This window comes from Carcharodon carcharias, chromosome 11, assembly GCF_017639515.1.
Source record: "Carcharodon carcharias isolate sCarCar2 chromosome 11, sCarCar2.pri, whole genome shotgun sequence".
In the NCBI taxonomy this organism is placed as follows: Eukaryota; Metazoa; Chordata; class Chondrichthyes; order Lamniformes; family Lamnidae; genus Carcharodon; species Carcharodon carcharias.
The window spans coordinates 86520655-86537175 of record NC_054477.1 but is presented as its reverse complement, the minus strand read 5'-3'; the positions used below and the strand labels follow the sequence as shown (position 1 = coordinate 86537175).

Genomic DNA, 16521 nt, shown 5'->3' with positions numbered 1-16521 from the left:
AGTTGCTTGCCCTGTTCACACAGGTCCCGGTTCCCCTCCAGAGAGCACTGCACCAAAATGGCTTTCTAATCACAGTAAGTTGTAGTGCGTTGCAAAACACCAGCCAAGGTTTGTGAGCAACAGTAAGTGTAATGAATGGCTAACATCATTTGTTCACTGCTGACACCGTGCATCCATAGCAGATTACAAAATCTAGTCACAGATTTTTTTTTGGTCAACTATTGAGTTAAATAGCGATACAGTCATGCATGCAACAAGTTCACTTCATATTCCATAAACTGACACTTTTATGGAAGATTCTTAAAAACCTGTCTAATGGGAATGTTCCAGCAGTAGCAGTATAAATATTTCAAGAGTTGTTTTAATTTAAAGTAGTTTACATTTTTTAATGTCTCAAAAACATTTATAAGGTGCCCTTAACGTAATACAGAAATAATTTAAGTACTAATCTACTACTGCAGAAATATGCAGGTCTTAGCTACTGTTAATAGAATCAATGTAACATTGATGAAGTGGGACATTATAAAAATACATAACATAAAAAAAAGTACTTACAGAAACTGTCAGCATATCATATTTTTTAAGCATATTTCTTTTTGGTGTGGCAAAATATGTAGATAACATTACAATGTTTATCAATGGAATGAGATCTTCTATTGTCAGCAAACACAATGTAAGTGATAGCCATAGTCTTATTTTTAAAAACCCTGCTCTTACTTAAACTGTTGTGTATATAATAAATACAGAATATCAAAATACCAACACAAACTTTCAATATGCAGGCATTTGTTTTTTTTAATTTGAAGGTTTTATAAATGTTTAAGATCTGCATTGCAAAGGTGGGCATAGCAAAACTGGTATCATTTTCTATACAATAGTTAACATGCGACTGCAGGTGGCTTTAAGTGAATGTAATAACAACTATTTTAAGAACAAGGTATAAAGATGATTTAGATTAAAGAATAAATTGTTTAACATTAATATTTCTGCATTCTAAAAGCATTAACATATGCAGCTTTTCAGCTGGATAAGATAGAGATATTGGCATTGCTGTGACTAACCTCATTAATGCTCATCTTTCACTCTACCATGTCTAGATCAAGATGGTCATCTGAATATACAGCTGCTGATTTGTATCAATTAAAATCCACTATCAACCTATTATTACCGATATCAGCACATTATAGCATTTGTTATCAATAAATGTCTAAAAAACACAAGTTTGCATTGATCTTCAGTTTTAAGTTTGCGTTTAAACATGATGAAGTAATTCACATCTGCCAGAGAACTGTAAGATGTTCTTCAAAACCATCTTCTCTATCAATGAGCCATGCAGACATCTTCAGATACTTTCTGTGTAATGCTGAAGCAAACACAGCAATTGGACTCCAAACTTTTGAGAATTTCGCAACAGTTGTCTTGCAACATGAACTGCAAATTGTCAGTAAAGTCTAACCAACTAACCTGTTATCACAAGCTTCAAATTAGGCACTAGAATCTGTAATTAATGTGTATTTTAATTACAAATGATTCCATTTGAATTAATCATCTTGCATGGTTTCATAATTAGAGTTCACTATTTAAAATACACAGGGTCATAAATTGTTTTAACAGGGCAATAATCTTTTCTAACAAAATAATGAAAATATTAGTAATCTTTTCTTCTGAAACTAATTTTGTTTTCTTTAGGACGATGTTAGTTGAAGTGTGTAGGAAAAGATAGCTAAAAACAGAGCATGATCCTCTGCTAAACTTGCTCTTGAAAGATTGTATAGAATTCTGCACGGTCCTGTTTACCTTGCTTAATTGTCTCTATGAAATGTAAGCATTTGAGATTGTAATTTTCCAATTCAATTCTTTAGGCAATTTACTAATCAGTGTACATAACGATAAGTTAAAAGTGACTTCTGAATTATGTCTTCAAAATCTCTTGTGTCAAGGTATGCAGTAGTTCCTCAGATGGAGCTGCCAATAATATTTACAGTTCTGACTGACAATCTGAACCGGAAACTGTATGGTTGAATTATTTAATTGCAAAACAATTGAATTCAATTGAAAAAAAGAAATATTAATTGATGAAAATCAGTTTGGACTTGTATAACTTTCCATGGATTTATTCATGTTCTCAGTGCAGAAACATTCAGATATAATGAGTCACTTATTAAACCACTCTAATATGGATGCTAAATCCAAAATGAAGTGTCAACAATCACCATGAAGCAATTAATGACAACAGGGAAGGTCCCACTGGATTGGAAACAAGCTAACATGATACTGCTTTTCGAGAGAGATTATAAAAGAAACCTACAGATTAGTCTGATATTGCCAACAGATAATTGAACCAGTAACTAGAAGGAATTTGAAGGGAATCAATATGAAAATAAGAAACAGTCACCCTATTTCAGGGAGGGCAAATGATGAAAGGTCATTAACCTGAAACATCAGGCAGGATTTTCATTCCCAGGGCCTGACCCCGCCAGCGGGATGAATTGCAGGTTGGCAACCCATAAATGCAGGCACTAGGGCTGAGAGGGCAATTTTGGAGGCGGTGACCAATTAAGTGTCTGCCTCTGGGAGACCCTTCCAAGTAAGGACAGCAGACAGAATCCAGAGTCTGGAGGGCCGAAATGAGGCCGTCCAGCAGTCAGAGGTTGGCAGTCCCATCATCAGAAGTAGGCACTGTTTAAGCATGTAGAGAGTCATAAAGGCACCTCTATTCCCAGTTGCTGGCAACAAAAGAGATAAATAAGTCAGCCAAAAGGATCAGGGCCATTGGATATGTGGACGAAAGCCCGTCACAGTAACAGGCATTGTTGTAGTTGCGATCAATTTTTGGAGCAGTGTCTTCTGGCTCTGATATCTACTTGGACTCTTGCTAGGAGGATGCCACCATTTCTCTCGTACACTGGCTGGAAAATCCAGTCAGCATCAGGAGAATGCCCTTCATTAAGCTCTCAAGGGCTTAACTGGCTACCTGTTGTCGCCAGGTGGGTAACCATTCCCACCATCACCCTGACTCCTGCATAATTCTTTGCAGGCAGGGACATGTTGTGGAGCCCGTACAACAGGATTTCCTTCCTGTTTTTGGTACCCATTCCCCCACATTGCCACTAGACACACCCATTAACTCTGTTTCTCTCTCCATAGATGATGCCTGACCTGCATTTCCAGCTTTTTATTTCAGAAGGGGCAAATTTTGCCTCACCTTCCTTGACAACTGAAGGGAAAAGCCCAATGCTAAAGTATTTCCAGAGTTCCAAATAGTGTTTGATAAAGCTCCACATGAACAGTTGCTACACGAGATAAAATAGCATTTCAAGGTGAACCAAGAATTGTCGGAAAGCGATAAAGAAGCTGGTAGTAGTTAGGGGACTAGTGACATGTTGTGAGGATGTACTGACTGAATGTCCATGGGTCAGTACTGGGGCCCTGATCAATATGAAGGATTGGGATTCAGAAAAGTAAGGCAAATTGGTTAATTTTGCATATTCTATTTTGCTTTCTGGGTCAGCTGGGGGAGGGGGTAGTTTTAAAGAATTACAACAAAACAAGACTTTAAACCCTAACCAATCCGTATAGATGCTTACCCACCACACAAACAATGGTCCTGATCCTATGTGCCTACCCTGTTACCATAGCACTTTATTCCCTTTTCCTTCGACCACTATATAACCTATTCTTAAATGTTGACATGGTTTCTGCTTCAATCCCTAGCTCCAAGACTGAATTCCTCAGCATCATACATTCTATGAAAAAAAAAACTCCCGCTCATTGTCTTAAATTTATTACATTTAATCATCCATCTACATTGCCTCAGTTTGGGCTGCTCAGTCACTGGCAAGAGGCTGTTTCTGTCTTCACTGTCCCATCCCTTCATTTTTAAACCTGCCTTAAAATCACTCCATAATCTCCTCTGTTCTAATGAAAGCCACCCCAATTTTTTAAACATTATTTTGTACGTTTGGCATATTTCTGAATCTACCCTTGACTTCTACTCTCTATTTCCTCCTTTCTAATCAGGTTTTAGATCTAATTTCCTACCTTCCCCCTAACTCTTCACCAATTTTCTGTGTGACACTTTGTAAAAGGTTTTCTGAAATCTGAATACACTACATCTGTTGCATTTGCTCCATCTGTAATATGCCACCCTCTCAAAAGAATCGTATCAGGTTTGAGAAGCACAATCCTCATTTCTGAAGGTCCCATTTTTGGTCTACAGTCCTGCGTGACAATTCCTTTCTCCGCCTCAGTCAAGTTAGCTCACTACCCATCTTCCTAATTTTGGTTTTATTCCAATCTGATGCCACTGTGTTTTTTTAAACCAATGTTTTATCTGAACCATGCACCTAATCATATTACTACCACAAATGCTCACACACACCCACACTTTTTTTTAAACCTTTAATCACTATTTCCTCGACTAATGCTATCGAATTTTTTGACATCCTGGACCAGGCACACAGGACCTCAGTTTTACATTTCATCTAAACGACAGCACCTCAGACAACATATCTTTCCCTCAGTACTGCGCTCAAGTAGATTATGTGCAGTAGGGCTTGAACCCATGACCTTCTGAATAGAGGCAAGAATGTCATCCCTGAGCCAGAGGCTAAAAAGTAAACATATTATTAAATGAATAGAGATGAATTGTGTAGGAGATACTGAAAGAAATCTGAAAAATGACAGGAGATTCAACATTGACTTGTCCAATCAAGTCAGTACTGTTTTTAAGTCCAGGTCATTATGCTGAAGCTGCTCTCATAGGGCCACACCTTGAATACTGCATTCAGGTCTGATCACTAATGATATTTTTTTGATAGCCAAGTTCTGGTTTTCAGATTTCAGAACAGTATATGCTCTGTACAACATGTGAGCACATTTCCCCATCCTCAGTCACTAACGTAAGTTGGGCCAAAAGTTCATATATTTCCTTCCTTCTGATCTTTGCAGCTAATCATATACCATACCATGGTAGCTCCAGCTTAGCTAAATCCTTCTGCCTTATTTTGTACTACAACCAGTTCTGATGCCACTCCCTACAGATGGCTGTCAATCCACCCATTCTTTGTACTTTGATGATGTTTATTGATAAATAAAATTAAACTTTTTCATGTCCATCTTGTACATATGTCATTCAGAGACTGCATAGTGCAAAGCTCAGGATTAAGGAAAGACTAATACCTAATTGCATTCACTCTGGGAAATACCAGCCACAATAACATTTTTTACAGAAATGTTTTGCACTCTGACTCAATTTTGGCCATAAAATTTGGCTACATCTATTTACTGCCTGCCGGATTTTCGATACACCTCATACTCATTGCTCTCTTTGGGAACCAAAGTCCTTTTGATCATATAGAATTGAATTAAAAGATATGCTTGCACATGCAGATTAACTAGGTACATAAAATGACCACACAAAAGTCTGCAACACTTTACTGGCTGGAGGATGCCATGGCCTCGATTTGAATACCCACCCCCATCAAGCAGAAAAAGGTCAGGTAAGTGTTAAAATCTTGAAAATCAAATTGACACTCCCAAATTGTTGCCACAATCATATTAACATTCCCCTGCCCCTCCATAAAAATCAAAGGCTATTTGTTTGACCTACTTTGAGTTTAGCCTTATAATTTATCTCAGTCAATGGTGCAACATCTTTGGTAGATGAAAATAATTCAATTTTAATTTTCAATGATAAAAAGCAGATATTCTAATAAATTCTTACCTCTCCATGTTTAACTGGTGTGATAAGACCCCTTGTTACGGCCATTCGAAATATACTCTCAGTTGCCTGTAAAGAAAGACAATTTTAAGAATACATAAATGTATTTGTTTAATGGGTACCATTTTAAAATATTACTCATGGCATTGAGCAATTTTTCAATAGCAGGCACTTATATTACATCTTAGAAACAAACCTCTTAAAATTCTCATGTTGTGGATCCATCTATCCTTAAAAGATGAAACATTAAAAAACAATTCTCATGCTATTCAGTAGGCGAGGGATAAACCAGATTTGGAAAGTTTCAAAATTTCCCCTGCCTTCAGCTGTGCACACTTTCCAGAAATCTCTTATTTTATAATATAAATTAAATTTCATAATACATTAAATAGATTCCTGTCCCCTAATGTTAACAATTGTGTTGCGCACTCCTCATAACTCTGTAATCTTCTTCTGTCTCAAATATTTATCCATTTAACCCTCAAAAGATGCAAATATCTCTGCCACAATAACTCCCCATGGAAAAGTATTCCACGCTTCAACAATCTTCTTCATAAAGAAAGCACTCTTAACATCTCCCCACTCTCCTGATTTTAAATTGACCACACCTCATTATTGACTTTTCAACCTAAGGAAACAGTATTTCCCTATTCACTTCATTTTTATAATAGCCCAGATTTTGCGAAGCGTAGGTGCTTGGCTTTAATCTTGAAAAAAGCTTCCTACAAAGTTTTAGTGGACTCAAGAGTGCAGACTTTCTATTCCAATGTCAGTTTGAATTTCATGCATCTAGAAAGGATCTGTGGCACCAAGGAACAGGGAAGGCAGCAATGAGGCTGATCAACCAATTGGATTAAAAAATTCTCACAAACAAAACTGGAAGTAAAAATCTGGGATTATAAATCACATTTAAATCATTACACAGAAAGCAAAATAAAGATTGAGACTGTTATAAACCCCATGCAGAAACCAAAATAACTAAATTTACTAAATGAGTGCCAAAGAGGAAATTACCAACAAGATTCCACTTTTTGTAGCTTTGCTTTAATACAAATCAGACCCAGCATAAATTACACCTGAATTAACAAGCAAACGATACATCAGGTAAAAAGAAACATTTCACTTTAAATAGTCAGTACAACAAAGATACATCTAACATAGTCACAAGCACTTGCATCACTCCCCACAAAAACGTGGTACTACACAGTTAGCTGTTCTTTATTCACGCAGGGTAGATCAGGAGCCCTGTCGACAAATGTTTTCACTTTCGAGTCTCAAGGGTACGATTATCAACAGCAAAGCACACTCCAATGATGCCTCTCTCCCAGTGTCACGAAAGTCCAGAGTTCCTTTTCAACCGACCAAACAATAACACCCCAGTTCACGGTTTGGACACTTCTGGGCAAAACACACAGTTCTTGTGCATCACTGAGCTATTCACACAGCTTTCTAGGTTTTAGGCCTTTTTGGCTGGCTCACACAGTACCTCCATGAACTCCTGCCACCTTTTCTGCCAAACAGAAAAAGTGACCTCTTCCTTAGAGTGATTTGCTTCTTCTCCTCATAAGAATTCTCTGTCTCTATCTGTTTTCTCTTTGTGTCTCCATCTGTGCACCGATCGCTTTCACCTTCGAGCTCTTCTGCTTGTCACTCTCATTTGCGTCTGCAGTTCTCCATTCCATCTGCCAGCCACATGGCTTCTTTCTTAGCTGCCTGCCTGTTGGTACTGCTTCCAGATCGAGAGCCGCCAAGTCACATGGATCAGTGTTTCTTATTATCCAAGAAAATTACAATTGAACCCTTAACAATTGATGCAAACTCTTAAAAGTGCTTTTCAAAATTCTTAAAAACAATTACAGATTTCACAGACCTTCAAAACAAATGTCAAATTTGTTTTACTTTACGGCTTCTCGGTCAAAGGTTGTCACAAGCCAGAAGCATGGGAAAAAGGTAGAAACTTAAATAGCAAAATACAAACTTTTTAAAATAATTTTTAGTTCTAAAGAAAATCTGCATTTTTTTCTGAGGGAGTGACACTCTATATGTACAGAGCCAGTGAAGTTGTTCAGCAGTAATAATGACTTAATACACCATTAAAACTTGAGTTACGCCTGATAGAACAAGGCTTAACTTTTTAGTTGGCCCTTACAGTGAGAATGCAATAATGGGTAATTAGTTTAAGTCCTTACCTTAATAGTCGTTTCTATGCTGATTCCATTATCAAACACTGCAACAGCACACCTGTGCAGGGGCAGGTTATCCCTGACAGCAAATTCTGGATCTCCAAATTAAACTGTGCATATGCAGATGCCAGAAGTTGCTGTCAGTTTTAGCCTGTAATAATGGTGACCACTGATATATTTGCCTTTAGTACAACTGGAAACTCTGGGGCAATATGTGAAAAATCTTTCTTGAGCCTTCTGTGCTTCAGTAAAAATAGCCCAAATATCTTTCCCATTCAGCTTATGGCTTAAATGTTCCTTCTATAATACAAACATATGAATTAGGACCAGGAATAGGCTACTTGGCCCCTCAAGCCCGCTCAGCCATTTAATTAGATCACAACTGATCTCAACTCTACTTCCCTGCCTATCCCCTATAACCTTTGAGCCCCTTGGCAATCAAGAATCTATCTAACTCATCCTTTAAAATACTCAATGACGCTGCCTCCACTGTTCTCTGGGGAAGAGTATCCCACAGGCTGACAACCCTCAGTGAAAAAATGTATCTTCATCACCATCTTAAAATGGGAGAGCCCTTATTTTTAAACTGTGTTCCCTTGTTCTAGTCTTCCCCATAATGGGAAACATCCTCTCAGCATCAACACTGTTGTTACACTCCCACCTGCTGTTAATACTGGACAAGTCAGATCCCAGAGTGACTTGGCTTGATAGGTCCTAACTTTTTATTAGAAACTGTGGAGGAAAATTACTGAACAAATTCACAGGAGTCTGATGAACTTTTAACAAAAAGAATACAATATTTATTAAACAGGAAAAATGAACTATATTACACCAGGCACAAAGGATGAAAAGGTCTCAATACAAACACAAGACAATGCTTCAAATTCACACTATTCCTTTACTCCAGCAATATCTTTAGACAAATAAACCAGTGATGAGTCACTACTAGCTTGGCACAAAGGCTTCTCGAATGGGATTGCCATGGCTGGAAACAGTTTTCTACCGGAGGATTCCTGAGCATTCGCTCAATGCTTTTCACCCAACTCAGATCTCTCCTCGAGACAACCAAAAAACGCACTCCAAACTCATTGTTTCTTCAACTGCACAGCAAACAAATTAGTTCCCTAAACTCAGTCATCCTGTAGCACCTCTGCTCAACTGATCACTTTACTTAGTTCTATAACTGACTCTTCAGTCAATTACTGTCCCCAGTAGCCTTCCAGTCTTTCTTGTCAGAGAACTTAAAATTCCTGCCCCCTCTCTATGGCACACAGAACTCTTTTCCTTGTCTTTTCTCTGTGTCTGTGTCACTTGACCACTGTTGCTGGCAACAGTAAAGTTTTTTCTACTTGGCATTTTTCCCCACCACAATCACTAAACTTATAACCCCTTTTAACCAACAACCTAAATGAAACTGATATCATTTTACCTTTCTTAAAATTATACATCATTCATAACACTGTTAAGTTCCCTTAGGATCTAATTTGTTTCAATAAGATCACTTCTCATCCTCATGAACTCCAATGGGTACAGGCCCAACTTGTCCAACCTTTCCTCATAAGATAACCCCTTCAACCCAGAAATCAGTCGAGTGAGCCTTCTCTGAACTGCTTCTAATGCAAATATATCACGCGTACCAAAATGGTACATAGTAATCCAGATGCAGTCTCAACTGAAGCAAAATTTCCTACTTTTATATTCCATTCCCCTTGCAATAAATGACAATATTGCATTTGCCTTCCTAATTACTTGCTGTACCTGCTTATAAAGTTTTTGTGATTCATGTACCAGGATACCCAGATCCCTCCGTTCTACAGAGTTCTGCAATCTCTTCTATTTAAATAATATGCTGCTTTACTACTCTTCCTGCCAAAGTGGACAAGTTCACATTTTCCCGCATTATACTCCATCTGCTAAATTTCTGCCACTCAGTTAACCTATATATATCCCATTGCAGACTCTTTTTGTCTTCTTCACAACTGCTGCCCTACCTAACATTGTGTCATCAGCAAATTTAGCAACCATACATTCGGTCTCTTCCTCCTAGTCATTGATTTGGATTGTGAATAGTTGAGGCCATAGCAATGATCTCTGAGACCTATTTATCCTTATACTCTGCTTCCTGTTAATTAACCAATCCTCTATCTATGCTAAAATGTTACCACCAACACCATGAGCTCTTAATTTTGCATATTAACCTCTGATGTGGTACCTTATCAAATGCCTTTTGGAAATCCAAGTATACCACATCTACAGGTTCCCCTTTAACCATGTTGCTTGTTACTTGCTCAAAAAAATCTAATAAATTAGTCAAAATCAATTTCCTTTTCACAAAACCATGTTGATTCTGCCTGATTACATTGAGATTTTCTAAGTGCCAATCTATAACCTCCTTAATAACAGATTCCAGCATTTTCCCTATAACAGATGTTAAGCTAATTGGCCTATAGTTTCCAGTTTTTTGTCTCCTTCCTTTCTTGAATCAAAGAGTAACATTTGCTATTTTCCAATCTGTAATTGCCTTTATTTAAGTTTAAAACGTCTTAAATCCATGTTTCTTACCCTCAATCTGAATGCAAAATTCAATCATGTTATGATCACTGCTACCTAGAGGCTCCTTTACCATGAGGTCATTAATTAATCCTGTCTCATTGCACATTACCAGGTCCAACCTGCTTTCTGGTTGTCTCTAGAACATGGTGCGCAAAGAAAACAAGCTAAAAACATTCGCTGAACTCATCTTCCAGCTACCTTTGTCAATCTGATTCATCCAATCGATATATAGATTAAAATAACCCATGATTATTGCAGTACCTTTCTTACAAACGCCCATTATCTCTTCCTGGTTTTTCTTTATGCTTTTATGGGAGATGGATGTCACCGGCAGAGCCAGCATTTATTGCCTGTCCCTAATTGCCCTTGAGCTGACCGGTTTGCTAGGCCTTTTCAGAGTCAGCCACATTGCTGTGGGCCTGGAGTCACATGTAAGCCAGAGAGGGTAAAGGTGGCAGATTTCCTCCCCTGAAGGGCATTAATGAACCATGTATACTCCATTGTGCAGTGTAGTGACTATTAGGGGACCTATAAACTGCTCCTCCAAGTGACTTGTTACCTTTGCTAGTTCTTATCTCTACCCATCAAGATTTTACATCTTGATCTTTTGCACTAGTGTCATCCTTAAATAACAGAGCTACCGCACCACCTTTTCCTAGCTTCCTGACTTTCTGAAATGTCAAAAAGCCTTGAATATTCAGATCCCAGCCTTGGTCACCTTGCAGCCACTATCATGAAAATATAATAATTCTCATAATATTATTGTGATTTATTGTATAAGTGAGTTAATAGTGGAGTTGGATAGTGTGTGTGTGTTTTATAATTGAATTGAAGACAGCTGGTCTGGAGGCTTTGAATTATCAACATAGAAGCTAGGTTTGAAATGCCAAATATGTAATAATGGCTGAAGTTTTAGAATGTGAGGTGTAAAGAAAATTTGCATTTATAGATAAATTAGGTTAGTTTGAATTTCAAAGAGATGGCAAGTTGTTACAAATAGCCAGAAGAAGCTAAGCCAAACAGTGCTTTTATTTTTTTCCCCAACGGTTACTGGTAAAGATTAGTACTATGAAAGATCTATATTATGAGAAAGTAAAGTTGCAAAGGCATATAGGGACAATGGAATTTACATTAAAAAGGGAGAAACATGTATAAAGGGTGTGTCAGAAGGAGAAGGCATTCTCAGATCAAACACAAGTGTGAAAAGCCTCCAGCCTCTGTGCATCAAGTTGCTGTCCACAGGAATTGAAGCTGAGAAAACTCACTTTCAACTTGATTGTCAAGGGTATTGTGTTGCTTTGCCTGGGTCTGTTTAAATCTATTTGTTTTTACTGTTGCCTTAAAGAAGATGTAATTGGGAGCCAGATTAATTAGGGGTTTCAGGAGTTATTATAGTAATAATTCATAGGCCTATGATTGTACTTGAAATATTTTCTTTTGTTAATAAATGTTTAATTTCATTTTGTAAAAATCTCTTGGTAGACTTATTACTGCCGAGTTCAAGGCATGCGTCTCAAAACAAAATACAATTTGCAAAATCGCGACCATGTGATCAAATTTCCCTCATGGATTTGATACACCTGGCACACATCATCTGCCGCATCACAACACCGCTTCTGTAATGGCTATCAGGTCATACACATTTGTTTCTATTTGGGCTGACAATTCATCTATTTTGTTACGAATGCTACATGCATTTTGATACGGAGCCTTTAATTCTGCCTCTATCCTTATCTGCTGGTGCACTTTAAAGTTTGCATGCTCTGTCTCTTCCTGCCACATTCTGGTTACCATTACCCACGTCGCTATCCTGACCTACTGCCTTGCCCTTTCCCTTTAATTTACCACACTTCTCCCTGACCCTCCCCCCTCTGCTATTTAGGTTAAAGCCCTCTCTACTGCCAGAGTTATAAGACGCATTTGAACACCAGTCCCAGCATGGTTCAGGTGAAGACCATCCCATCGGTACAGCTCCCACTTTCCCCAGCATTGGTGCCAGTGCCCCATGAATTGAAACCCATTTCTCCCACACCAATCTTTGAGCCACACATTTAATTCCCTAATTTTATCCACCCTATGCCAATTTACTCCTGGCTCAGATAATAATCCAGAGATCATTACCTTTGTACTTCTGCTTCTTAATTTAGCCCCTAGCTGCTCAAAATTCCTAAGCAGGAATTCTATCCTAGTCACATCTATGTTGTTGGTACCCATGGAATCATGGCGACTGCTTCTTCCCACTGCAATTTCTTCTCCAGCCCACAGCAGATGCCCCAAACCCTGACACCAGGCAGGCAACACAGCTTTCTGGACTCTCACTCAGCTACAGAGAAATGTGGTTATCTCCCTGACTATACTGTTCCCTGTTACCACTATATTCCTATTAACGCCCCCCACTTAAATGATTTCTGCACCGAGGTGCCATGGACCATTTGCTCATCCACCCAACAGCCCCTACTCTCAACCACACAAGCTGCAAGAACCTTAATGAGCCACTGAAAACTAAACACTGCACTAAAATTATGGCCTAAGCCATTTCTTTGTACCATTTCTTTGTACCATTACATCATATGCTGGATTTCTAAATGTTTGTCAGCTTTCCTGCTTCAACTTGCAACCTGTGTTTGCTAGGTTTGGCTTCTTGAAACAAAATTAAGGTGGAGGAGGGGGTGAGAGAACAGTTCAAAGTTTTGAACAATGCAGAGAACCAGTCATGGTTCAACTCCTTAAGTTAAAAAGTACAGTGCTTCACGTATTTGTTGTTATAAACAACCAAAATTGCTTTAGGACCTCAGAACTTTTTTTTTCTTGTTATATAATTCATTTGCCCACAATTATGCTGTCATGTTGAACAACTGATTTTCTGACCATTTAACAGCTAACTTCTCTGGAATGAATTTAGGTAACAACTAACTGTACATTGTTGTAATTTTGCACATATCTAAATTAACAAATTTATTCTGCATCATAACATAAGTTAAAATGTTCTCAATTTAGATACAGAATGATACCTACAAATGTGACCGTTAGCAGAACCCAATTAAAGGTACAAATCTTGACCAGCAGACAATCATACTTCGGCCTCACCAAGAAGGGATCATCAGCTAATTTTTGAATGATTTTCACAAAGATGTCCATAGGATGGCCCAAACAACAGTGCAAGATTGAAGAAAAGGGGAGAAAATAGGGTGAAATGATTGATACTTAGATTAAAATTTATTGTAAAGTAAGTATTCTCATTGTAGCTCTTTAGAAGTTAACACACAGCTCAAGGGGTCACAAAAAGCATGACTATATCTTTAAGGTAAAATTCCCAGATTTGTCGGTTCTCCTTAAGAGTAACTATGACATAGGCAACCTTGCAACTAAAAACAAATGGGATATAAATAGGGCTCACACCAAGTAAATGCAGCAACTGAAAACAGAACAACAATTGTTTTCTCGTGAATCTAAGTAACATAACATAAGTAATTATACACCTGTCTGAGCGCAGAACACTCCTTGTACAATGGCACCTAATCTTAATGGGACTGATGTGAATTTGCTTAAATTATCCAACACCCAAAGCAACTTCAAGCTCTATTTCTCCTACACACCCTCTGCAACAGAAAAGGGGAGAGAATATGTTATCCAAGCTTTTATGTTCCTTGGAATTGCTTTCTTTCATCAGTCTTCCCACCAACATTTTTAAGGATGTTTCAACCAAACAGAATAGTCTGTGAATCCAGTTAAGCTTCTTTTTTCTATTGAGAATCACTGATGTGTGGGCTTCTCTTTCTGTATAAGCAAGGGATCTTTTTAATACACTGGTACTTAAACAACCACACCACATGTCAAAGCCATTCAAATACAAGGCGAATCTGCAGCCCTTGAAAGGTTGGTACCACAGATTCTTGATAGAAACTGCACACTTGATGTGTTCTGTGTCACTAAGAAGATTAACACAACAAGTATAGCTTCCTTTCTGAAAAGAAAGAGAGAAGAGGCCACCTGGACCCATTACAAACTGACAAAGGATAAGCTTCTAACGGCTGTAATAACTTCATTAGGTCGAAGCAATTGGCAAAACAAAATTCTGAGGTGTAGAAATAAGCAAGCAAATGAATAAGCAATAAAACTTTCCTGCACATTGCAAATTACATGATCATCCATAATTCTAGGTCATGCAACCTTCAGAAATTTCATTTTATGTGACTGTTTACAATTAAGTAAAATCATTGATTTTGAAAGAGGATGGCAAAATAATTCTACAACAGCACCACCTGAGTATTCACAATTTTCTTTGCCTATACTTTATTTACCAATTTTTTGATTCTGTCATGCAAATGCAAACCTATACTTCAGCCTTGAAGTAATTCTATACCAACACAGCAAATAAACACCAACTATCTTTGTACTTGAGCTGCATTGTCAACAAAAAGAGAAGTCTTTTGTTAAAACCTACTTGTAATGAGGTGAACAGAACAGTTAACGCTGTCTGGGACAAATCGTATCAGAAGATGAATTGGAAAGAGAGCCTATACAGAATAGAAGCATAGAGATTTGATTGTGTGCAGCAATTCAGGCACAGTGATTAACCTTCATTCAACAACAACTTGGATTTCTATAGCATTGTTAACGAAGTCAAACATTCCAAGATGTTTCGCAGGAGCATTATCAAATAGAATTTGACACTAAGCCACATCAGAAGATATTAGAGCAGAAAACCAAAAGTTTGGTGAGAAAGGCAGGTTTTTAAAGAGTGCCTTAAAGGAGAAAAGGGGATAGAGAGACAGGGGAGTTTAGGGAGAGATTTCCAGAGCTAAGGGTCTTAACAGCTGAAGGCAGGGCTGCCAACGGTGCAGCAATTAAAATTTGGGGTGCTCAAGAGGCCAGAAGTGGAGGAGTGCAGATGTCTCAGAGGGTTCTAAGGCTACAAGGATGTAAGGATTACAGAGACAGAGGACTGAATCATAGCACCTTCGTCTCTGGAGCCACGGCGAGTCTATTTCCAGGTCACTAGCCTGACAGTCCAATGAGCACGCCTTCCAATGGCCCTTTTCCAGAGCAAATCAATTAACAGCCTACCTCTGGGTTGGCTATCCAATTATGGGGGAGTATGTGGAGTAACGCATCTTCAACAGAAGTGAAAGATCTCTGCTTAAAGGGACCCCAGCAGCAGTACTGTGTGGTATGATTCACTTAGTATGAGGTAGAAAACAGGAGGAAATGGAAGGAAGGCAAGGAAAGGCAACCCCTTGGTTCCCTGGAGGAAATGCTAAAAGCAGTCAGGGCAGGCAGAGAAGTCCTCTTTACAGAGGACAGCAAGAAGAGGTGGTGAGTAATTGGATTGTGGTGCAGAGGACGTGGATCCAGTAACATAAATGTTTCAATGGCCTTCCGAGGTCCGGCAGGGTGAGTGCCTTGCAACTCTCAGCTGGCAGCCATCACTCTCTCACTCTTTAGCAATTATCCTTAGCAATCACTCAACACCTCACTGTCCTAACTCTCTGCCTTTTCTCATTGCAGGAAAATACAGCTCAGAACTACCAGGAAAGACAGAGAAGTGGAGGGTGGAGCTGCTTTCATAGTCATCCTGCTGGCGATGGAGGAGACTACCCTGGAGATTGGCAGGTGGTTGGCGATGGAGAGATGTGATGGCACTGAGACCTGGCGAAAACTTTAGATATCATGCTGCCACTTAGAGCTGAAGTGTCACTCATGTTGAATTGACGTTGTCAATACATTAACAAAGATCTGCACCATGCTAAGCTGGAACCACATTTCAACTAAGTTCAGCAGTAACACTTGTACTACTTCTTCCACAGGTCCATTATCAGAACCACACGAGGAGATGAAGGAGGAGACAGTGGAGTCCTCAGAAGAGGAGCATCACTCTAGGGAAGCGCCTTTGCATGCCTCATGCACACTCTCAACCCAATGCAGCAACACACACTTCAGTAGGTTCAGCATCACAGGTAGATATCGTATCACATGATGAGGAGAACATTACATGTGAGCAGCTGGAAGCAGGATCAGCTATAGAAAATTCACATCAGCAGCCTGAGGCCACCTCCAGCTCTG

The 16521-nt window shown here is 38.7% G+C and overlaps 1 protein-coding gene across 2 annotated transcripts in view; it reads right to left on the bottom strand.

Annotated features, from left to right (window-relative positions):
• Positions 1-16521, bottom strand: part of tmem135 (transmembrane protein 135) — a 471653-nt gene that overhangs the window by 262468 nt on the left and 192664 nt on the right. For both annotated transcript variants that reach the window (XM_041199702.1, XM_041199703.1), the window contains exon 5: positions 5726-5791. In XM_041199702.1, the coding sequence (XP_041055636.1) occupies positions 5726-5791 (66 nt within the window). The remainder of the gene's footprint in view (positions 1-5725; positions 5792-16521) is intronic.